Source organism: Malaclemys terrapin, chromosome 1 (assembly GCF_027887155.1).
Source record: "Malaclemys terrapin pileata isolate rMalTer1 chromosome 1, rMalTer1.hap1, whole genome shotgun sequence".
In the NCBI taxonomy this organism is placed as follows: Eukaryota; Metazoa; Chordata; order Testudines; family Emydidae; genus Malaclemys; species Malaclemys terrapin.
In genome coordinates, this window is record NC_071505.1 from 138,178,210 (window position 1) to 138,203,580 (window position 25,371).

Below are 25,371 nucleotides of genomic sequence, written 5' to 3' on the forward strand. Positions count from 1 at the left end.
GATTTCTGCAATGAACTCTGCTTGGGACTACTCCAAAAGGCCACTCAGAAATTTCAGGTGCGGAAGAGTTTAGTTTCACACTCACATAATACTCTTTCTGGAATGGAACATGCACGTCCTTCTTTGTTCCAGAAACAGAATGGGCTTCCAGGCTCAATTCAAAGTGTTGCTATTAGTCTGAAAGACACACCAATTATTTCCTTGTGTTTTTTACTAGCACTTGATTGGGACACTTGAGTTTACAGTTCCCAGATGTTTATGCATGAGTCAGCTGGTAAAAGGGTAACTTCAGTGTAGGATTTCTGAGTCTGGAACTCAACTCCCCTCCCTTAATCAGACTGAGTAGCGCTCCCGCTGGGATGGTCACCTCCATCCCACTAATCCCAGCACAGGGCTCTCACTAAATGACATCATATAGCTCTAAACACATTTTGTTTATTCATTAAAGAGATTTTAACCAAGGGCCCAAACTTTGCTTTGCCTGAACATTTACACAAATAAAGTTGTACTTGCACAGAGGTTCACAACAAGCAGGTGAAAGGAAAATGAACAAGGCTGAATAGAAATTGAGTTAATCATTTGCAAGAATGATGAAGGGCGTGTTATAAGGATCTAGATAACTCCATGTATAACAGGGGTCGGCAACCTTTCAGAAGTGGTGTGCTGAGTCTTAATTTATTCACTCTAATTTAAGGTTTCACGTGCCAGTAATACATTTTAACATTTTTAGAAGGTCTCTTTCTATAAGTCTATAATATATAACTAAACTATTTTTGTATGTAAGGAAATAAGGTTTTAAAAATGTTTAAGAAACTTCACTTAAAATTAAATTAAAATGCAGAGCCCCCTGGACTGGTGGCCAGGACCCAGGCAGCGTGTGTGCCACTGAAAATCAGCTCGCGTGTCGCCTTTGGCATGCGTGCCATACGTTGCCTACCCCTGCTTTACTCGTTCTCTTCTGAAACCCATCTGTTCATGTTGCACCATATACTGGTGGTTGCTGCCATCATCCCAAGGGATGGGGCAGGAGATCTGTGTACAGGTATGTAACTGTTCAACATTTATTAACAATATTCAACATACTGTAGCTGTTTATTTTAAAAAAATAAACAAAACCTCAAACTTTGCTTTCTGAATCTGTGAATGCTGCAGACTCTGGGAGCTATGTGTATCTCCTGCTGAGAGGGTGAATTCCCTTTGGACTCATTACTCTAACATTTTTCTAAGTGCGTAAATCACTTTTGAAAATATAGGGCTATGGAAAATTTTACCTTGACACCATTTTGGGGCTCAGGAGAAGGATTTCAACCTCACCCCAAGTTTATAGTCTCCTTACAACCTGAAATATCCTAATAAGGGTCACTGTTCTATCAATAATATTCCCAAATATTAGGTTTATCTACTACTATTATTCTCAGACAGTACAGAGCTGGTTTCATCATAAAAGTATCTCAACACATAAAAATCCACTCTTATGAATCAGCTATTTCTGCTTCTCAAGATCTCTTCTTTCTCCTCTGTTCACTTTATGCTTAACCCGAGAATCTCAGAATATTCAGTTGTTAAAAACGTGTGAGTGAAGAAAAACAATATATTTTAAAAGAGCAATTAAAAAGGAGATGTCACTTCACTTATTTTCATAACTGAAACAATTATTGGATTCTCTCAGGGCTCCCTGCACCTTCCCCCGTGTGGCGTCCAGTTGCCCTGACTTTTCTGACGGTGTGCTTGGTGCTCTTCATAGGGCTAATAGCCCTGCTGGTTATGTGTAAGTATTGAGACTTACAATTTTGCAGAATTCCACCTCCAGTGAATGGTGCTAATTTGGATTCATTCTGGCTCATATGTCACCAACAGAATTGTCACTAGGTCATTATACTATTACATTCCTACCTTTCCAGAGTCTCTTTTTGTCAAAAACAACACTTTCCTGTGGCCAAAGCAGATCTTTCAAAATCATATATAGGCATCATTACACCCTGATAAAGCAGTTCCCTGTGGCTTCCATTCATAAGGAATCTCTTTTTTCACTCTATTCCCGTTTTCTATCAGTTAATCCTGTCTTTCGTGTTCTCTGCAAGAAAATTAAAGAGCCCCAAATTTACCTGTGGCATTTGAAGCATTGTGATGTTGTTGCATCCAAACTTCCCAAATGACTTCCTTTCAATAGGCAATGTTGTTGTCTCTTATTGTCCCTTCAGTACGTGATATAATTACATTTCATCCTTCCTGAGATGCAAAAAATACAATGATGTTGCAGAATTTTGTGAGAATAAGAATGTAATGCAGTGGTGTCAAAAGTATCATCACTAAAGAAAATTCCACAGCCTCCCTAGGTAACCTGTTCAAGTGCTTAACTATGCTTTTAGGTGACTCCAGAGAATCCGTAAGCTTGTTGTGTAGCTCTGACCACACTGTGAAATAAAAGGGAACATTAAGAGATTTTCCAAGCTCAGAACTCATAAAGCATATTCACAAAAGAGTTATATTTCCTTCCCCCTCCTGTCCCTCATCACCACAGACAGAAAATGTTACACAGGCAGTGAAGAAAGATAATAAATGGGTCACAGATCATTGAAAGCTCCATAAATCGAAGCACTGAAGCTCAATAGCAAGGTCCGTAAACTGTGAGCTCTGTCGGTCATGACTGCAGTGTATAGGTATCCACGGTGCAATCACTACCTCACTCCCAGAGACCTGCCCCAGCCTGCGCTGAGCTCAGTTCAAATCCTGAGCAGGACAGCCTCTTCTCTGGTTGTTCCTGAGTCCTAGTGAGGATTCTGGAGAGAATAGTATACAAGAAATTACACCCAGTTCCCTCCTTATGTTTCAGGCATGTCTTGCTGTGTGTGTATTCAAATCCTCAAGAGAGTGGATGAAAAGTCAGCACATTTGTACAGAATGTTCCACACAATGCTTTTGACATCTTGCATCAAGATTTCAAACAGTTTCAAGTAGTTCTCCTTATTGATACTGCAAAAGTGCTTGATGCTGTTATCTGGAGGCAACCACACCATTGGCTATGGGTTGAGTAATACAGGAAAGACCCACAAAAGCTAGAGAGGTACAGTAGCCCTGTTTTTGTAGTTCATGTACTTCCCAGATACCATCGCTGCTGCTTTGCATACAGTTAATGGGACACGTTTCACAACCAAGTCTGAATGATGTCAGCCCTGAATGTCTCTTATATTTCTCATATTTTCTGTTGTGGTTTTCCATCTGCGGCTGAGAGTGTCTAATGAGTCCTGACCACTGAGAACAAGCAACTGAGTTTGTGTTATTTTCTAAAGTGCTGTTGGAACTTGCAGAACTAATAGCCCTGGAGGCTGATGTCCTCTGTTTTGAGAATATCTACAACCCAGAGGGCAGTAATAGAAGCTGCCTTCCCGGGCCCAACACCCATATGCACACAGTCCCATCCCCCTGCTAATGCTAACCTCATCCTTGACCCCAAGGACCTCTAAGGGAGACAGAGGCCCATGCTGTGGTCTATTCCAGTTTTCATCCCTCTGCTGAGACATTGAGTGAAGCCAATTAATTCTTATCTGGTAGTGATTTTTGTGATGTAAACACCATCCTTCTCAGAGCAAGACTGGAATTCACCCACTTATTTCAGATAAGCCCCTGAGGGGCCTCCAGATGGGAGTTAACAACCTGGAGATGTAGAAGAACCAGTGACCTAGAGATGAAGGAGGCCCATATTCTCACCTGGTGTAAAACAGCATAGCTCATTGAAATCAAAAGAGTTACACCAATTTTATCTAAGGATCTGGCCCTGAATATATGAAAACAGTCTCCTGATACTGTATAGTTGTTCCAGTTGTCTCCCAAGATGGATCATCTTAGACAAAAACAGATTAATATTGTGGTTGGTAGTGCTGGATAGAGACAGATTAAGTTGCTGAAGGGCCCATGCAATTTCCCCCCCACCACCACCAATTTTGCTTGTCTCAGTCCTGTTCTCAGTATCCCTACTAGTTTAGGCCTGCCACTCTACATAGGTTTGTTGATGTGTTTTACTCATGCCCTACAAGTGTTAGAATAGGATGAGGAAGGCTTCAATAACATGAAATAACAGTTAGGAGGAAATGTGTAAACCTTCAATCCATTTAGAGCATGCAATTAAGTCCTCACCGTCACAACCACCAAATTAACTTCCCAGTTATATTTTAAAATGCCCTAAATGTCATTCATTGAAGTTGTTATAAAGTCAGACTTTGCAGGGGAAGGGACTGTAGCTCCATGCATCAGAGCGTACATGGCTATAACATGACAAGGGAACATTTTGATTTTCCAGATTCACACAGGAACATCATGCCAGCATTTACTACCAGCATTCAAAAATACCAATAGAAGTTGGTGATCCGCAAGACCATCAGAACACATTTTGAGACCTTGCCATTTTTGAGATACAGTATGACAATAAAGCTTAAGAAGAATTTGCCAAATGGACAGCTAGGCCCTGAGGACCAGAACCTTACTTCACCTCACCAGCTTCTTTGTGCCTCACTGGCAGTAGAAAATGGGGGGGAGGGAGAGAAAGCTGGCTTAAACCGAAGTTGAAGCTATGCCATTCTATACCAGCTGAGGATCTAGCTCAGGGGTTGGCAACCTTTCAGAAGTGGTGTGCTGAGTCTTCATTTATTCACTCTAATTTAAAGTTTTGCGTGCCAGTAATACATTTTAACATTTGTAGGAGGTTTCCTTTCTATAAGTCTGTAATATATAACGAAACTATTGTTGTATGTAAAGTAAATAAGGTTTTTAAAATGTTTAAGAAGCTTAATTTAAAATTAAATTAAAATGCAGAGCCCCCCGGACTAGTGGCCAGGACCCGGGACGTGTGAGTGCCACTGAAAATCAGCTTGTGTGCCATAGGTTGCCTAATCCTGCTCTACGGCATGCAGCTGGTAACAACAGAATATGCCCATGATGCTGTGAAAATCATATATTCACCCCTGCATGTGAATCCTGAACCTGCAGTTCTCCATAAACAAGTTGCCTCTTTAAAAACCAACCCAAAGAATTTACCCAGACAGGGCTGTGTTTTCGACAGATGTTGCAAAGAGAAATAAGTGGAGGGCAGATGGGCGAGAAGGGAGGCAGAGGAAGAAAGAGAAGGGAACAATTCCTCACTTCAAAGGGAACATTTCTCTTTTGTAACATCCTTTCAGAGGAAGTTCTGGGCCACTCTGCTCCGATAACCAGGTTGCCTTATTTGTATCTAACAATGCATTAAAAAGGAGCCCTCTCTAAAACAACAGATCTTGTTCCTCGCTCAACAGCTGCAGAACCTGAAACGTGCTACAACTTTTTGACTCGGAATATAAGCTTCCCTCTTCACCAGCTATGACAGAGGAAATTACATATGGGGATCTGGAATTTAATAAATCTTATGCACTGGAAAATATTCCAAAGCCTCCCACTCCTGAGGAAAAAGGTACAATCTTTATTGGGCTTTTTTCGTTATTGTGCTAAAATTAGCTGGGCTGGGAAGTGCTCTCAACCTAGGCTTAGGCAGAATGGACCAAATTTGCTTCTCTAACTCCACACTCCTCAGTAGAGTTACACCAGTGGTGAATTTGTCCTGTTTTATTGTCATTATTAATTAACAGAAGGGCAGAAGCAGGCACATTTCTGCTCAAAGCATGGGAGGGAGATGCTGTCTCTCCCCTGAAGATTTTATTATGTAGGGACCCAATCTTGCAAACACTAACTGCTGAGAGCAGTACTTACTGCCATGAATAGTCCTAGTGACTTTGATGGATTACCGAGATGAGTGAGCAGTATGCCAGGTAGTAAGTGTTTGTGTGGGATCAGGCTCTAGAGCAGAGTTGGACAGTCTAGAGAAGATACTGTGCCATCAGTTCATAATCATTTTTGCAAAATAATCCATGGCATGATGCATCCTAGATTAGGATTTTACTGTTGTCAAACTCTGGTCTGTGGGGAAGTGAAGATTTTTGTTTGCATTCATGTTTGACCTGATCCAGGTTGCTTCTTGTAATTGTAACATTTGGTGACAAATTATAACCCACTTTTCTGGAGCAGAGTGTTTGTGCTGGCTCCATGTGAGGGAGTGAACACAGCCAGAGAGGAGGGAAACACTTTAAAGAGTCAAAGATGCATTTTTTTAAAAAAGTCCAAGGCGACATTAGTAAGTCGAAGAAAAAAACCCAATTCATGGAGCCTTTTCCTGAAACAATGAATAGGAGATTATTTAAGCAAAACACTCACAAGTCAGGACATTGGTTTGCTGTGGCCCCCTGAACAATTTGAGCACAGAGCACCTGCAGCAGCATTTGCATTCAGCAATCCTGGAATGATTGAAACCAAAACCCACTTCCTTTTTTTGCCTTCAGGCTCCAGCTTGGGGCCGTAGCTTGGTAGGGAAGGTGGAAGGTTTTTTCATCTTTACATTCAAATAAATGTCAGATTATTTAGCAGTTTTGCCATCTCTATGAAAGTAGCGATCACCAGATGACATCAGTGTGTTACAGGCCCTGATTCCTGGCTGAGGCAAAGGAGCACACAGCATGATTCTGGAGGGGAATGCGCTGAGTAGCTTTAAGCCACCTTTGTGTTCTTCCTGATCCTGAGCCAGTTGTTCTTCAGTCCAGTCCTCTGGTATCAATTAGAGCAGTCAGAAGGCTGCTCCAACTTGTTCCAGTTGCTAGTGACCATTAATGGCCATTGGAGCAGTTGGGGATCACCAGAGCTCAGGGAAGCTGATGATTATTTATGCCTTGTTATGCCTTGAAGCATGAGGATCAATAGCCCTGGTAATTTTACCCTCGCTACTGTCACAGCAGACGATATTCCTTCTCCTATACATGTCTAATTCTTTGTTCTCACCATTTTATTATTTTTTAGGAAATTCAGCTTTCATTTTCAACCCCTTTGCTCACTCTTTTCATCCTTTCTGTCTAAACCTGGATCCCTAAAAATATTTTCCATTAAAAAGATTGTGAAACAATAAAAAACAAAAAAAACATTTAAGGGGGACTGGATGATGGTTGACGAGGGATGGAGGATAATTTTAGAGAAAAGGGAGGTAAGCTGATGGTGGGAAAGGACCTGTCATTGCTGGAAGAGAAGGCAGTAAATGGCTATTGGTTGGAGGAGATACCAGTGCTGGAATGGTGGACATCTCGTTTCCTCAGTATTATAGACTTTAGACTTTAAGGTCAGAAGGGGCCATTATGATCGTCTAGTCTGGCCTCCTGCACAACGCAGGCCACAGAAACTCACCCACCCACTCCTGTATCAAACCCCCACTGCTCCCCTTGGAAGACTGTTCCAGAACTTCACTCTTCTGATGGTTAGAAACCTTCATCTAATTTCAAGTCTAAACTTCCTGATGGCCAGTTTATATCAATTTCTTCTTGTGTCCACATTGGTGCTGAGCTTAAATAATTCCTCTCCCTCCCTGGTATTTATCCCTTTGATATATTTATAGAGAGCAATCATATCTCCCCTCAGCCTTCTTTTAGTTAGGCTAAACAAGCCAAGCTCTTTGAGTCTCCTTTCATAAGAAAGGTTTTCCATTCCTCGGATCATCCTAGTAGCCCTTCTCTGTACCTGTTCCAGTTTGAATTCATCCTTCTTAAACATGGGAGACCAGAACTGCACACAGTATTCCAGATGAGGTCTCACCAGTGCCTTATATAATGGTACTAACACTTCCTTATCTCTACTGGAAATACCTCACCTGATGCATCCCAAGACCGCATTAGCTTTTTTCACGGACATACCACATTGGTGACTCATAGTCATCCTGTGATCAACCAATACTCCGAGGTCCTTCTCTTCATCTGTTACTTCCAACTGATGTGCCCCCAGTTTATAACAAAACTTCTTGTTATTAATCCCTAAATGCATGACCTTGCACTTTTCACTATTAAATTTCATCCTATTACTATTACTCCAGTTTACAAGGTCATCCAGATCTTCCTGTATGATATACCAGTCCTCTCTATTTGCAATACTTCCCAGCTTTGTGTCATCCACAAACTTTATTATCACATTCCCACTTTTTGTGCCAAGGTCAGTAATAAAAAGATTAAATAAGATTGGTCCCAAAACCGATCCCTGAGGAACTCCGCTAGTAACCTCCCTCCAGCCTGACAGTTCACCTTTCAGTATGACCTGTTGTAGTCTCCCCTTTAACCAGTTCCTTATCCATCTTTCATATTGATCCCCAACTTTTCCAATTTAGCTAATAATTCCCCATGTGGAACCATATCAAATGCCTTACTGAAATCGAGGTAAATTAGATCTACTGCGATTCCTTTGTCTAAAAGATCTGTTACCTTCTCAAAGCAGGAGATCAGGTTGGTTTGGCACGATCTATTTTCTGTAAAACCATGTTGTATTTTGTCCCTATTACCATTGACCTCAATGTCCTTAACTACTTTCTCCTTCAAGCCATGGTGTTGCCTAATAAGGAGAAAATAGAAAAAACAACACCAAGTCTGAACTGTTGTGGAATAATGTGCAGTGGGTTTGATTCACCCCACATGTACAGACATGGCACATTACAAGTCCCTTCATCAGCAAAGGCTGTTGCTGTGGCCTGAGAAGAATTCACCCCTGTGAGGGCAGGTAATGCTTCCAGGTTTAATCTCTACTTTGGGCTCCATGGGAGCTCTGCAGACAGATTGCAGTGGGGGTGACCCCAGTCTGGTGTCTGTTTTGAGCAGTTGCAACTCCCTGCAGTGGAAGGGATGTTTTAGGCACCTTGTGTAGCTGCAGTCCCCTCCACACAGACTTCTTATCGTCCTGTACCAGAGTCTGCACTATCAGCACATGACTCCGTGTCCTTGTGAGTGGGTGAGGAAAAGAAGAAAAACAATAGAAGCAAAATATGGAATTTTCAGAATCTGCCTCTTTTAGTTACTGAGTTCATTTCTGGTTTCTCTCAGGTCTCCTTACTTCATTCCCATGGCGTCTGGCTGCCCTGACTTTGCTCACATTGTGTCTGGCATTAATGGTAGGACTGCTAGCCCTGGGGGGTTTGTGTAAGTAACAATACATATTTATTTGGTGAATTTAATGATGGTGAAAGATGCCAGTTTGATATCCATCCCTATAGGTTGAAGTTCTTGATTTAGCCATAGAGCTGGTACAACACAGACAGGCTCCGCCTCACTCATTACTATACATTACCTTGGCCCTGCTCCAGTGGTATCACTACTACAAGTGACAATCTCAATAGCTCATTCATGCCTGGACCTCTCTTATTAAACTGCCAAAAGGGAGGCCTGTTTGTGTCATCTGCAGTAATCTGTCCCAGTGGGAATAGGACTGACTTCCAGTATCTCATTTCTCGCTAATCTGCATCACTTTTGGATACTAGTGACCTGCTCTGGATACAAATTCAAGATGGAAAGGTGGAAGGGTCCATGTCCCATGAACAGGCCACCTCATTTAAAAAAAAAAAAAAACAGAAAAATTACATTTGACCCCTGAGTTCATCATTATCTGATATTTCTGTAAAATAAGGATGAAAAGAAATCAAGTCAATGGAATGACCAATAATTGAAAGCAACAATTATATTTTATTATTTATTCAGATTTAAATAATAAAAGGACAATTATAGAAAAGCTGTAGTCACCCTGATAATTAACACTTGTATTTAATAATCCGAGCAGCATTTAAAAGTAACTGTTCAGAAAAGAACAAAATGGAGCATGGACAGCCAGTGAGCCTAATGCAAAAAAAAAAGCTCCTTTCCATCCCAAAATCATGCTAGAAAATGTTTGTGTGAATTTCAGTTTTCCAGGTTACCAACATCTGCCAGGAAGAAAATGTAAAACTCAAAGAGAAGGAGAAAGCTCTGCAAACAAATTTCTCAAGCAGGCTGCAAGAAATAACAGAGAGTTTGTGTCTGGAAGGGGAAGTGAAGAATAAAAATAATGGTAAACAAAGTTGTAATACACCCAGACATAATCCTTTGTCCCAGGATGAGTAATAACACAGGGCAATGCAATGCAATAGTCCCCTCACACACAGCATCTCACGCTGATCCTGAGCTCAGTAAAACCATTGCTGAGTAAACAGGGATTAAGGAGAGAAATGAGGTGTAAGGGAATTCTGTTTCCAGGACACTTTAGATTTTTATTCTCTCTGATGAAATTGCTTACAAGATAGATAATTAGAGCCTCTCATGATGGTGATAACAAACCACCAAGAACTAGAGTGAGATTAACCCATTTATTACACAGAATATGGAATAGATGTCAGGTGGGGATAGTACCCTTATAGTATTCAATGTGGTAAATCAGGATTCCACTCCCATTCAGTCTCTGGGATCAGGGGTAAGGGCACAGCAGAAAGAAGTGAAGTGTGTTGGAGTGTGGAAGGGGCACCATGCTCAGTCCTTTGGGAGGTAGGAGTGCCTCATATTTCTCAGAATAGACTCCTCTGACTAATTAAGGGGCAATACTAATGGTCTTCTAAGGCAAATTCAACATGGAACCTTAACGAAGGGTGAGTTAGGTGAATCAGAAAATGGGTAGAATAAACAGGAAAGATCTTAGGGTCTTTGATTGTGAAGCAGGGCATCAGCCCCAGGGAGATGGGAAAAAAGTAACTTACTTTGGAACTTTTGAAAAGGGATCTATTATCCAAATCTTACTGGTTGGAGAAAATCTGAGCAGGGTGATTGGCAATAATGGGAAATAACCCCCATCTCACAAAACTGTTGTGCAGGGAGAAATCAGATTGAAAAAGTGTCTGATTTTTTTCCACACGACTCATAAAACCATAAAAATTATTGGTGGGCACCACATGTTGCCGGTGGCCAATATTTTGTACATTCTCTGGATCCCTGTCCTCTGGCCAATTCAAGATTGTTAGTACAGTATATTTACCAATGCCAGACAGTTCTTCAAGCAATCAGACTTCTGCCATTTCCTTGGGAGACTATTCCATGGTCCAGTTAACCTCCATCCAAAGTATCAACATGGGGAAGGCAATGTCTGACAATGTCCAAATGAGTTCAGCGTTGACACTTTTTGCTTTGTTTTTACTTAGTCAAATTTCTTTTGAACTCAATGGAACTTTGACTCACTGAAGACTGAGTAAAATCTCAGTATTTGGAGTCATGGAGAATTAGGCATCACAACTCTTCGATTACCTTGCCATTCCAAGACAATGCCTGTAGCCCTCATTTTCTCCACATCACAGCGTGGGATTAAAAACAAAATGATGATTTTTCTCTTTTCTTCAGAAATGAGTTGTACACTCTGCCCCACAAACTGGCAACGAATGGGAGGAGACACCTGTTACTATATTTCTTCAGGGAAGAAGACATGGGAGGGGAGTCGGACCTTCTGTGCCTCACAAAATTCCACCCTTCTCATGATAAAAGACAAGGAGAAGCTGGTATGTTCCCCAGCCCAGCCTAGTTTCCTTTTATATTTCTGTGTAACTTTCAGAAGTCTCCACAAAACAGAAAATATGTTTTGGCTAGTGTATCTCCAGCTATTCAATACCCGCAGACTCTGTACAGTAGGCCAGATCCATGTAAATTAGCATAATTCCAAAGACATCATTGTATAACAAGGGTTACTGATATTAAAATTTTATTGCCAGTCACAGCACATTAAAAATAAACACAGTTTATGTGACTCTCTTGAATCACAGCATAGTTATGAGCATTGAGTCTTCCACAAAGGATTTTTACCCCCCTTGGGGATAATTTAAGGCAGAGGATTGACCAGTGCTCTAAGGAAAACAGTTGTCCTGCTCCCTGGCTGGTAGAGGGATGTAGAGGAGAGGTTTTAAAGTTGCAAGCCAGGTGTGCAGAGCCAGTCCCATTAAGAGTCTTACAATGTTAAGAGGCTTGGTTTGTGGTTGCTGGATAATGTCATTTTAAAGTATTTCCCCCCCTTTCCCGATAACAGCAATATGTGCTTTTGTTGCTTGGAGCTTGGCTTTACTTATTTGATCTGCCCAAACAAGAAATGCCCATCTCACATTCATTACATGTGAGACAGTTGAGGGCAATTGCACCAACATTTCCACAGCATGGAGCAGCAAGGGTGGAGACTTGCCTCTCTCTCCATTTTATCTGGGGTATTTTCAGGCTGCACAGTTCCCTACATACACTGTGATATCCCCCAGCAATGTAGATGTCCTAAATGGCCAGGATCTGCACTTTCCTTTTTCTCCAGAGGCTATAAACAGCATAACTGCCCATAGTTGTAAGTTACCATACACTCCAAGGAAGCAAATTTTTTCTTAAGGTGAAAGCATTACAGAGAGTACATATTAAAAGAACCTACATGCATGCTAATAAGTTTACCAGCGATCACTCTCAACTCCAACAAGGGTTCAATTAGGTGAGCTGTTCTTCAGACCACACCAAGGCGGTTTTCTGTTTGTAACAGCTTTCACTCAGAACAAGTGCACTCGAGAAAATGTTCGTCTTTCCTTTATCACTGTAGGGCCTTCATCTTCAGATTTCTGGGAGCAGGTAATCAGTAGACAATGGTTCTCTCCTCAGGGTGTAGCTTCAAAAGGCTGGGCTTTTGCACAATCAGAGGGGAGTAAATTTGCATTCACCTCCACCTAGAGATTCCCACCTAACTCTGTTTGTCCCAAAAGTTCATTCTTGTCTGGCACATTGTTGAAAATAGTCCTTTGAAGCTCAACACTTTCCAAGACATTAGCTATGTCTGTTCCCTAGAGACATTATGTACAATCCCACATTTATAAATGAATTTTGAATTTTCAGTACAATGTACTCCATCTACACTTAAACTTCATTCAATAATTTTTTTCAAGGTCATTGCAGGGAATTGCCATATCTGCCATGTATCCGTCCTAAAGAACTGGGTGTAACAAGGGTGCTAGTAGAACCCATGGACGTATTTCCCAGAGCAGGTTAATTCCTCCTATGGTTTCTTCATTATGATCTTTCATAATTTCCCATTTCAACTCTTCAGATAATAAACATTGTGCTATCAAGCCACCATACATCCTTTAAAATTCCATACAGCGTCATTTCTCCCTTCCTCCCTTTATTATCATACAGAGTAATTTGACAAATAACCTGTATAATTTTTCTCCCCTTCTTTCCCTTCTTACATCAAAAGCTTTAGGTGTAAACTTGAGACCTGGTCTGTCCACTCCCACCTGCAACCTAGTTTCTAGGAAGGGTGTGGGTTTCCTTTATCCACCAAGGGGTTGGCTGTCCCAATGATGGGTTGAAATTCCACATCCCCCTTGGAAATTTTGCAAGCAGCAATTTTTTGGACCAAAGGGAGAAATAAGGAAGGGATGCCTCCCTATGAAGTGGTTCTCAATCATGTTCTGCATTTACCAGCAAAGGGGTCAGGCAACGGAGATTCTTCAAACCTCCACCATAGCCAAATTCCTTTCTCTGCTCCACCTCCCCAGTGGGTCAAAACCCAGGGACTCTGTTGGCCTAACCTCAGCTTCTCTAGAGAGAGAAGGAGGAATCTTGATCCCATACCCCACTGAGGGCGGGGGTTTTGTTTCCCAGAACCTGAGTCAAGGAGAGCAGAATTCCTTCTCTCATAAGGTCCTTTACATTTTCACAGGTCATCAGACAGTCACAGACTGTGGGAAGAAATTCCCCTTCCTTCCCAGCTAGAATTACCTCTCTCATTTCCCTGGAGTATAAAGCTCTGCCAGTCCCAAGGACCAGTTATTTACCCCACGTGCACGGCACTTTATATCTTACAACAAAGATGATAATTGTAGTCAATCCTATGATAAATGAACTAAAGATTGATTGGCTAAGAAATACAAGAGTTATTCACAAAGTTAAAGCAGATATACACAAATGAGTTACAGTCTATGATTTGCAAAAGCTGGCAGAGTTGTAGTAATGTCAGCTCTGTCTTCTAGGGCATCCTCAGGTTGACCCTGGGGATCTCTGCCTCTGTTTCATAGCTCCAGCCCTGTAAGAGTCCAAACAGCAAAGACTTTAAAAAATTTCTTGCCAGCTCTCATTATTTTCTTCTCCAGAATGCAAGCTGATGGGACAGGCCCTTTTACAAGTAGCCTCTTCATGAGTGTGAAGGGGCAATTAACCAGGTCGTTTATTATGATGTCCCCCAATGGCCCATTTAGTTTTCATGGACTTCTTGATGAGCATGAGACAAATCCTGCTGCTGGGTCACACTTTCAGAGGAAACATTTGTTACAGGTATAAAGCAAAACTTAAATATTACCTTATAGCATGTGATAAAGATATTACAAGTGAGATTAATGCCTGCAGCAATGTACAAGCATTTCATAAAATCTAAACACTAAAAGCATTGATATAAATCCCATATGCATATTAACCATACTAACACACAGGTGAAACAGACTGGTTTCCAGCAATGACTTAGTCAGTACACTGGCTGAGGCCTAAAGCCTTGGCAAGATCTGGCTCCTGGTTTGCCAGTGCCCCTGCCCCATTTCAAAAACAATTAGAGACACAGCCATGTCATCCCCTCCATAAAGAGAGGAAGTAGTTTGGAATCTCTGACTGCCCTGGGACAGGTATCTGAGGTCTAGCTTCACTTAGATTACTACAGTTCTGATGGTGCAGTTTCTCCATCTCGCGCTGAGATTGACACTCCTTCCCCTTCTCTTCTCTCTCATGTTAGTGCTGTTACTCCTAGTCTGCTATCTCTTGCTCCTGATCTTTAAGCTATTGGATCTTCAGATGCAGTCAGTCCCTCTCCAACTGTATCCTGCCCTGATCCACCTGTGGACCTGTCCTCAATCCCAGATGCAGTGATATAAGAACATAAGAACGGCCATACCGGGTCAGACCAAAGGTCCATCTAGCCCAGTATCCTGTCTACCGACAGTGGCCAATGCCAGGTGCCCCAGAGGAGTGGACCTAACAGGCAATGATCAAGTGATCTCTCTCCTGCCATCCATCTCCATCCTCTGACAAACAGAGGCTAGGGACACCATTCCTTATCCATCCTGGCTAATAGCCATTAATGGACTTAACCACCATGAATTTATCCAGTTCTCTTTTAAACGCTGTTATAGTCCTAGCCCTCACAACCTCCTCAGGTAAGGAGTTCCACAAGTTGACTGTGCGCTGCGTGAAGAAGAACTTCCTTGTATTTGTTTTAAACCTGCTGCCTATTAATTTCATTTGGTGACTCCTAGTTCTTGTATTATGGGAATAAGTAAATAACTTTTCCTTATCCACTTTCTCCACATCACTCATGATTTTATATACCTCTATCATATCCCCCCTTAGTTTCCTCTTTTCCAAGCTGAAGAGTCCTAACCTCTTTAATCTCTCCTCATATGGGACCCTCTCCAAACCCCTAATCATTTTAGTTGCCCTTTTCTGACCCTTTTCTAGTGCCCGTATAACTTTTTTGAAATGAGGAGACCACATCTGTACGCAACATTCAAGATGTGGGCATACCATCAATTTATATAAGGGCAATAATATATTCTCAGTCTTATTCTCTATCCCCTTTTTAATGATTCCTAACATCCTGTTTGCTTTTTTGACCGCCTCTGTACACTGCGTGGACATCTTCAGAGAACTATCCACAATGACTCCAAGATCTTTTTCCTGACTTGTTGTAGCTAAATTAACCCCCATCATATTGTATAGTTGGGGTTATTTTTTCCAATGTGCATTACTTTACATTTCTCCACATTAAATTTCATTTGCCATTTTGTTGCCCAATCAGTTAGTTTTGTGAGATCTTTTTGAAGTTCGTCACAGTCTGCTTTGGTTTTAACTATTTTGAGCAGTTTAGTATCATCTGCAAACTTTGCCACCTCACTGTTTACCCCTTTCTCCAGATCATTTATGAATAAGTTGAATAGGATTGGTCCGAGGACTGACCCTTGGGGAACACCACTAGTTACCCCTCTCCATTCTGAGAATTTACCATTTATTCCTACCCTTTGTTCCCTGTCTTTTAACCAGTTCTCAATCCATGAAAGGACCTTCCCTTTTATCCCATGGCAACTTAATTTACATAAGAGCCTTTGGTGAGGGACCTTGTCAAAGGCTTTCTGGAAATCTAAGTACACTATGTCCACTGGATCCCCTTGTCCACATGTTTGTTGACCCCTTCAAAGAACTCTAATAGATTAGTAAGACACGATTTCCCTTTACAGAAACCATGTTGACTATTGCTCAACAGTTTATGTTTTTCTATGTGTCTGACAATTTTATTCTTAACTATTGTTTCGACCAATGTGCCCGGTACCGACGTTAGACTTACCGGTCTGTAATTGCTGGGATCACCTCTAGAGCCCTTTTAAAATATTGGTGTTACATTAGCTAACTTCCAGTCATTGGGTACAGGAGCCAATTTAAGGGACAGGTTACAAACCTTAGTTAATAGTTCCGCAACTTCACATTTGAATTCTTTCAGAACTCTTGGGTAAATGCCATCTGGTCCCGGTGACTTGTTAAGTTTATCAATTAATTCCAAAACCTCCTCTAGTGACACTTCAATCTGTGACAGTTCCTCAGTTTTGTCACCTACAAAAGCTGTCTCAGGTTTGGGAATCTCCCTAACATCCTCAGCCGTGAAGACTGAAGCAAAGAATCCATTTAGTTACTCCGCAATGACTTTATCGTCTTTACGTGCTCCTTTTGTATCTCGATCATCAAGGGGCCCCACTGGTTGTTTAGCAGGCTTCCTGCTTCTGATGTACTTAAAAAACATTTTGTTATTACCTTTGGAGTTTTTGGCTAGCCGTTCTTCAAACTCCTCTTTGGCTTTTCTTATTACATTCTTGGACTTAATTTGGCAGTGTTTATGCTCCTTTCTATTTGCCTCACTAGGATTTGACTTCCACTTTTTAAAGGAAGTCTTTTTATCTCTCACTGCTTCTTTTACATGGTTGTTAAGCCGGTGGCTCTTTTTTAGTTCTTTTACTGTATTTCTTAATTTGGGGTTTACATTGAAGTTGGGCCTCTATTATGGTGTCTTTAAAAAGCGCCCATGCAGCTTGCAGGGATTTCACTTTAGTCACTGTACTTTTTAACTTCTGTTTAACTAACCCCTTCATTTTTGCATAATTTCCCCTTTTGAAATTAAATGCCACAGTGTTGGGCTGTTGAGATGTTCTTCCCACCACAGGGATGTTGAATGCTATTGTATTATGGTCACTATTTCCAAGCGGTCCTGTTATAGTTACCTCTTGGACCAGCTCCTGCACTCCACTAAGGACTAAATAGAGAGTTGCCTCTCCCATTGTGGGTTCCCGTACCAGTTGTTCCATGAAGCAGTTATTTAAAGTATCGAGAAATTTTGTCTCTGCATTTCATCCTGAAGTGAAATGTTCCCAGTCAATATGGGGATAATTGAAATCCCCCACTATTATTGAGTTCTTAATTTTGATAGCCTCTCTAATTTCCCTTAGCATTTCATCATCACTATCACTGTCCTGATCAGGTGGTCTATAATAGATCCCTAATGTTATATTCTTATTAGAGCATGAAATTTCTATCCATAGAGATTCTATGGAACATGTGGTTTCACTTAAGATTTTTACTTCATTTGATTCTACATTTTCTTTCACATATAGTGCCACTGCTGCCCTCCCCTTCCCCCCGCACGACCTGTTCTGTCCTTCCGATACATTTTGTATCCCAGAATGATTGTGTCCCATTGATTGCTCTCAGTCCACCAGGTTTCTGTGGTGCCTATTATATCAATATCCTCCTTTATCACAAGGCACTCTAGTTCACCCATCTTATTATTTAGACTTCTAGCATTTGTGTACAAACACTTAAAAACTTGTCACTGTTTATTTGTCTGCCCTTTTCTGATGTGTCAGATTCTTTTTTATGTGAACGTTTATCATCTGAGCTGGCCCTTACATTATCCTCTTCCATCCTCTGCTCCTGACTATAACCTGGAGATTCTCTATCATTAGACTCTCCCCTAAGAGAAGTCTCTGTCCAATCCACATGCTCCTCTGCAGCAGTCGGCTTTCCCCCATCTCCTAGTTTAAAAACTGCTCTACAACTATTTAAATGTTAAGTGCCAGCAGTCTGGTTCCACTTTGGTTTAGGTGGAGCCCATCTCTCCTGTATAGGCTCCCCCCATCCCAAAAGTTTCCCCAGTGCCTAATGAATGTAAACCCCTCCTCTCTACACCATCGTCTCATCCACACATTGAGACTCTGAAGCTCTGCCTGCCTACCTGGCCCTGCACGTGGAACTGGGAGCATTTCTGAGAATGCCACCATAGAGGTCCTGGATTTCGGTCTCTTTCCTAGCAGCCTAAATTTGGCCTCCAGGACATCTCTCCTACCCTTCCCTATGTCATTGGTACCTACATGTACCACGACCACCGGCTCCTCCCCAGCACTACACATAAGTCTGTCTAGATGCCTCGAGAGATCCGCAACCTTCGCACCAGGCAGGCAAGTCACCATACAGTTCTCCCGGTCATCACAAACCAGCTATCTATGTTTCTAATGATTGAATCTCCCATTACTAACACCTGCCTTTTCCTAGCAACTGGACTTCCCTCCCCTGGAGAGGTAACCTCAGTGTGAGAGGCAACCCCAGCACCATCTGGAAGAAGGGTCCCAACTATGGGAAGGTTTCCCTCTGCTCCCGTTGACTGCTCTGCTTCCCTGGGCCTTTCATCCTCCTCAACAGCGCAGGGGCTGTCTGACCGGAGGTGGAACAATTCTACAGTGTCCCAGAAAGCCTCATCAACATACCTCTCTGCCTCTCTTAGCTCCTCCAGTTCTGCTACCCTGGCCTCCAAAGTCTGTACGTGGTCTCTGAGGGCCAAGAGCTCCTTGCACCAAATGCACACATATGCCACCCGCCCACAGGGCAGGTAATCATACATGCTGCACTCAGTGCAATAAACTGGATAGCCCCCACTCTGCAGCTGGGCTTCTGCCTGCATTGTCTCCTAATTAATGAAAGGGTTATTTAAGCAAGAAGTTTTGAATGTAGTTTGGTTTATAGGTTTTAAGGGGAATAAAGGGACCCCCATTCCCCTTGCGAAACTCCCTGTTGGCAGCCCCTGTTCGCAAAAGCTCCCTGGTCGCTTGTGTGCTGCTTTATAAAGCCCTGGCCTGTGTGAATGCCCCACCCACTGATTAAGGCCCAGCCAATTACCAGAGGCTTCTAGCTTTCAGACCTTCCTTTGAAGCTCACAGCTTCCAACTGCCAGCCACAGCACACGGTCCTTTAACCAACCAACCAACCAAACAGACTGACAAACACAAGCTCAGCACACAGCAAGTAACCCCCAAACACACACTACAGACAGTCACTTACCCCAAGGGTGCTGTATTTGCTTCTCCTTCACCTGGAGAACTCCCTTGTGAAACTCCCTGTTAGCAGCCCTGTTCGCAAAAAAAGATGCTAACTGTATGGAACATGGCTCCTGCTTTTGTCAACTTCTTTCTGGCCTCCCTCCATGGAGTCAGCTCCAAGATTTTCCCCACCTGCCGAACCCTCTACCAGTGGTCTTTATGTTCTCTTCAGATGAGGAACACCCTTCCTCTTTTAGTTATTAGAGTACAGCATGTCAACTAGCTGTGTGTTTCCCTGGTCCTCTGTGTTCACATGCCTTTCTTTATACAGATCAATCAGTTGATTTTTCTTCAGCTGTTCATAACTCATTTCCCCCTGTCTCTTTTTTCACTATTCCTTTCCTAAAAAGATTATGAGATTTTGCTCTATGCTTTTTCTTCTAGGGTAATTGCTTTCACTGCTGTTGGAACTTATGCATTATATATGCTACTTTTTCCACAATATATGTCACAGTTCAAGGTAATGCACCTATATTCCCCCACTGTAGTAAGTGAGGGCATCCACTCCAGGCTGCTGGTTTCTCAGACATCACCTCTCTTGGATGGAGACAAACGTCTCTCTCCCTGCTGACTCAGGAATTTCCAGGTGGCATAGTCCCCCGCCTACATTATGATAGCCCCAGCAAGCCAGATGGCCAAAATAGCCAGCTTCTGTACCTAGCTTTCTCTCTAGAGGATATGAACAGCATAATTGCCCACAGTTTACCACACAGACCTTTCTAAGCAAGCACATTTATTCTGAAGGCGAAAGCATTGCAGAGAAAACATTACAACCAAAAAAAGCTAATAAGCTTACAGAGATCACCTTCCAACTTCAAGGGCTCTGGTAGATGATCAGTCCCTCAGACCCTACGAAGGTGGTTTTCTGTTCACAACTGCTTCAACTCAGAATAAGCATACTCATGACAAATTTAGTATTTCCTTTATACAAAGTTAGAGCTTTGATTGTGAGATTTCTGGGAACAGGTGATCAGCAGATAATGAGTCTCTCCACAGTGCATAGCTTCAAAAGGCTTTGTTTTATCATAAATAGAGGAGGATAACTTTGCATTCACCTCCAGCTTGAGAGTCCCATTTAACTATGTTTTTCCCAAAAGTTCATTCTTGTCTGCCCCACTGTTCAGTATAGTTCTTTGAAACTCATAACACTTCACAAGCTTTACATTGGCTACATCTGTCTCCTAGAGAAATTACATACTATTTCACAATAATACTTGGGTTTTAAATACAAAGGATTCCAAATACACTTAAACGTTATTCAACAAGGATTTTCAAGGGTATTGCAGGAAATTGACACATCTGTCATGATATGCACATAAAAACATCAAATAAGTTTCATTTTAACAAACACTGTTACTCCTCCTTCCCTAGTGAGTATTTTATAAATGGGAAATATATTAAGTAGCTTTCAATATCCTTTTTTGGGGGGACGGACGGACGAAGGAAATTGATTTTAGATGTGAGATCTCAGCAATCTCATTTTGTTGTTAAATTCTGATTCTGTCTTTTCTTAAAAGACATGACAGACATACCCCAAAAGGGAAGAGACATGAACAGCGGAAGAGAGAAAATAATGGCTTCTGGTTTTGGGTTGAGGTTCAAGTATTGAAGATCACAATCACAACATGTGTGTCGCATGACCCTAGTCAGCACTGCTTGGTCTGGTTCCTCTGAAAATGCACCAGGAGGGGTTGCTCTGATTTCCCTCTCACCAGACTGTAGGAGGCAAAAATTCCCCTGGAAGCAGGTTGCTTCAATATCATTTTCAACTTTTCAAACTGGTCATAGCAAAGACTAAGGGCTTGTCTACACTGGCACTTTACAGCGCTGCAACGTTCTTGCTCAGGGGTGTGAAAAAAATGGCGCTGGGAGCCATTCCCCCTCGGGGAGGTGTGGTTTTATAGCTGGGAGAGAGCACTGGTGGTCCGACTACACAGCCACATGAAAGCTCTGCCACAACCAGCGCTTTAACATTGCTAGTGAAGATGTGCCCTAAGATTAGAGTTCTTTAGGCTGGCTAAGCAAGACACTTGAGGCAGTAGGCAAAAGAGAATGAAAAGATGTAGGAGGAATAAGGTGTGAATGGAAATATCAACTGAGGAAGTAAAATAGTAAGCACCTTAAATTCACATCTCTGCAATTGCCATGGAAATGGATGATTGTGTCATCTGATTACAACTCCTCAACTAGTCAAGTTAGAAGATCTTTTAGGAACAAGAAGATACACATTGGGGTGATGGCAAATACCCAAGTCTGGAGAAACCTGGCTTTCATCTTTCACCTATTTTGAACAATTGGATAGTGTTCAACACAGCACATACAACAGCTCTCTAAGTGCTTGTCTACACTTACATTTTATAGCGCTCTAATTTGCTGGCTCAGGGGGGTGAAAAAATCACCCCCCAGAGTGCATCAAGTCTGAGGTGGATTACCAGGAGTGCTGGGAGCACTCGTGCTTCAAAGCATTCCATTGGCAGTGCTTTAAAGTTTCCAGTGTAGACATACCCTAAGAAATGCACTGGCTTCCTATTCATCTTCCACTGGTTTTTAGGGTATGGTACAAAGCCTGTTTTCTTTCTCAGGGAATTGGTTCAATGAGTGAAGGGCCTGATCCAAAGTCTCAGAAGGGTTTTGGATCAAACTCATAGTATGTGAGTTACTCTTGGGTGGGATAGTGATTTTTTTCCCAACTTTTGTCCAAAAGTCACATCTTATGTAAATATTAAACAAAAGTCCAAAAACTTTGTATGAAATAATTTTATAAATTCATAACTAAAATCAATCTTTCCTACACTGGCCAGGTTAAGGAGGCAGGTGGATGAGGGGGAATCTAATTTCTGTTTTATGAAAATACAAAAAGTCACTATGTATAGTTATATTACCTAGCATTGCCTGTCCCTTTCCCCAGCTAATCAGAGTTTTTCTGTTCAGACAAGTCAGAATCCATCATATTTCAAAACGGTGTCTCAAGTTTTTCCTACAGCACTTGAATGGTCCTGCAAGCACAGAAAACAGGGCTCGCTCCCAGGTCTCATGATGAGGAAAACACCCCATTCTGTGGCACTTACATTCTTTCAATGACTTCCACCTGTGTTATTGAACCTACAAACTTATGAACTGGGGTTTTGTCTTTTATTAAAAGTTGTCCTCATTTCCTCATAGGATTACATAGGTCAATATTTTATTAAAGAAATGTACTGGATTGGATTATCACGTAAAACTGAAAGAGATGGCTGGTTTTGGGAGGACACCACAGCTCTTTCTACATCAGAAAAGTGGTAAGTTTTAATAAATTGGGTCAAGATTTTCATCAATGAGTATCTGAAGTTGGACTATGTCCATATTTAGGCATGGGAAGGTACCACCAGTTAGACCCACTAATTAACTAAACTATCCCACAATGTCCCCTCACCAATGACAAGAAACTTGCAATCCTGTCCAGCCTTGCTCCCCGCTGCCAAACCCTCCCACATTCCTCTTCACAAGCTGCCACTGGGAGAAAAAAATATAGGCACTTTTCTGAGCAGCTGCAAAATCTCTCCCAGTCTGTCACTTTCCCTGGCACCAGTCAGTAGGCAGGGCCGGCTCTAGGCACCAGCGCAGCAAGCATGTGCCTGTGGCAGCAAGCCATGGGGGGCGGCCTGCCGGTGGCTGTGAGGGTGGCAGGCAGGCGGCTTTCGGCAGTGCGCCTGCGGGAGGTCCGCCGGTCCTGCGGCTTCAGTGGCAATTTGGCAGCAGGGATGCCAATGGCGCAGCACCGGTGGACCTCCCGCAGGCATGCCGCTGAATCTGCGTGAACAGTGGACCGCTGGCAGGTGCGCCGCCAAAAGCCGCCTGCCTGCCATGCTTGGGGCGGCAAAAAACATAGAGCCACCCCTGTCAGTAAAGAGGGGAGTGCTGTGGAGGATGCTCTTGGTGCCTGTCGGATGAGTGCTGTGTGCTGCTATCCAGGCAACCTGAGGTGGATTCCTTGGGCCCAGTCTCGCACTGCTTTTAGGCTGTGCCTAGGAACACTGTGGAGGTTTGGATCCAATGTCATAGGAATTAGTGCTCTCCAGTGCCCTGTGGATGACCCATCTGAGATCCCATCCTAGGGTTCTCTCGCCACTTAGGGAACCAGTGGGGATATGAGCATGGCAAAGTCAGGTCTATCATCATAGGGGATCAGCACTGGGTAAAGCTTTTCAGTGGTTTGAAGAAATGTGTGTTCAAGAGGGTATGTCTACACTTGAGCTGGAGGTATAATTTTCAACTGGGGTAGACATACCTGTGCTAACTCTGACTGAGCTTGCACAGTTCTGTCTATATAAGCTAGCACTGATTCAGCTAGCATGATTGATACAGAACAGGCTTGTTACCCCAAGTCCAATCCTACCTGAAACCTAGGTATGTACTCAGGAATCTAGCCCTTCCTGCCACCTGTGCTGCTGCTCCCACATTGCGATTTTTAGGCACTAGTTAGATCAGAGCTAGTGCACGTTTGTCTGCTCATAGTTGGAAATTACATCTCCCAGCTCTCGTGAAGATATCCCTGTCTGATAATAGCTATATATGTAACAAAAATATGGCATAATATAACAACTGTTTCTTTTCTAGGATCTTTGTTTACAATGAGGCTAAGACCTGTGCATTTCTGTGGAAGAAGTATATTTATGCCTCGAAAGGCTGTAATGAGAACAGTCTCTGGATCTGTGAGAAGGCACCCATCCAGCTGAGGCTAACAGACAATCAGTAGTAGTTTATCAGATTATCATGGTTGATCAGTATGAAATGTTTATTTATTAGCAGTGGGAAGAAGCTCTGTATTGTGTTGTGAGATTTTTGGTTCTGCAAAGTTTCCAAATGGGGATTTAAATAGGGGTTTAGTGAGATAATCAGCATCTTCATTTTCACTGTTTTAAGATGCTTTTACAAAAGTCATATGCCTAAATCTACACACATAGTGGAGGCCATATGACCCCCTAGAGAATGCATAAAGTCTGCCAATCCAGTTCTGAAATGTACAAAAATGTGCTAGATTGAAATAGGCAACTCCAGAGAAAAAATAAAGCTACTGAATTTAGATATTGCAAAGACTTATAGGGATTCAGCTTGTCCATCTCCTGGAAGCCCAGTGTATGATAGCTCACTATTGCCCATTTCTCAGATTGGGCATCATTTGTTATGGGGAAAAGGCTTTCAGTTGTCTTCCCCCAACCTGGGGTTGCTTGCCCCCTTGTCTTTCAGTTGCGCCAACCCCAAGATTTTCGATGTAATAATTAGGAAAGCAAAAATTGTCTGTTTTTTTTTTCCTAATTCATAGTGCTATTTGAGACAGACTGCTCTATATGCCGATACAAGTTTTGCTCCCTCCAGAGTTTTCCTGAAATGATGCCTCTGTTCTCAGAGCTTTGGCTACTACAGGTTTCAACCACTTCCATTAAGAATAATCTTCTGCATTCTCATTGATCTTACTTCTACAAAACATTGCTGGATCGCCAGCCTAAACATTTATTTTTTCTACAGTTTTATCACACACTAGTTACATTCACCAGTAACCCTAACCAAATCCCTCTGCCTCTCTGATGTTTTCATGTATCACATACTTATATAAGGTGGCTGTAATGGGGGGAGACTCACCACCAAGAGCTGAGGGGAATTAGCTCTTTCACAGCCTTGGAGTGCCCTCTTCAGGCCCCTGTCTCACCTTGCCAGACCCCCATGTCCCTCCCAGACCCTAGCGCCCCTTTCCCCTGGGGTTCTGCCCCTTGCAGTACCCCCCACAGTCTCAGTAGGTCTCCCCTCCCCAGAAAACCCCCATCCCCACCTTGCCTCAGTCTTGACTACTGCCAGTCTCCATCTAGCCCCCATTCACTCTGGCAGATTGCAGTATGATTGCCACTCATCACTGGCAAGGAGGGTTGGACCTGCTATCTCTACCTACCCTTGGGCTGCCCCTTTGCAACTCCAGTAATTATTTGGCCTTCCCCTGGGCCTGCAGCCTGGGGGGTTTCCAGGCTGGTGCTCCCCAGCCCTGCTCCAACTCAGGTACTTAGCTCAGCTTCCCCAGCAGCCAGGCCCAT

At 42.5% G+C, this 25,371-nt stretch overlaps 2 protein-coding genes across 2 annotated transcripts in view; both read left to right on the forward strand.

Annotated features, from left to right (window-relative positions):
• Positions 1-25,371, forward strand: part of LOC128843613 (ovostatin-like) — a 372,466-nt gene that overhangs the window by 187,639 nt on the left and 159,456 nt on the right. The gene's annotated exons all lie outside the window — the stretch shown is intronic.
• On the forward strand, positions 5,350-24,044 carry LOC128843663 (C-type lectin domain family 12 member B-like). Its single transcript, XM_054040684.1, has 6 exons — positions 5,350-5,440; positions 8,925-9,020; positions 9,778-9,921; positions 11,235-11,389; positions 22,472-22,587; positions 23,906-24,044. Exons 1-6 carry the CDS (start codon positions 5,350-5,352, stop codon positions 24,042-24,044), a joined length of 741 nt encoding a protein of 246 aa, XP_053896659.1.

What these genes read in the sequence shown, in the direction of transcription:
- LOC128843663 (XM_054040684.1), top strand. Translation starts at nt 5,350, where the DNA reads ATGACAGAGGAAATTACATATGGGGATCTGGAATTTAATAAATCTTAT. An exon ending in TAAAAGACAAGGAGAAGCTG is followed by an intron (nt 11,390 to 22,471) that starts GTATGTTCCCCA and finishes ATTTCCTCATAG; the next exon opens with GATTACATAGGTCAATATTT. An exon ending in CTTTCTACATCAGAAAAGTG is followed by an intron (nt 22,588 to 23,905) that starts GTAAGTTTTAAT and finishes TTTCTTTTCTAG; the next exon opens with GATCTTTGTTTACAATGAGG.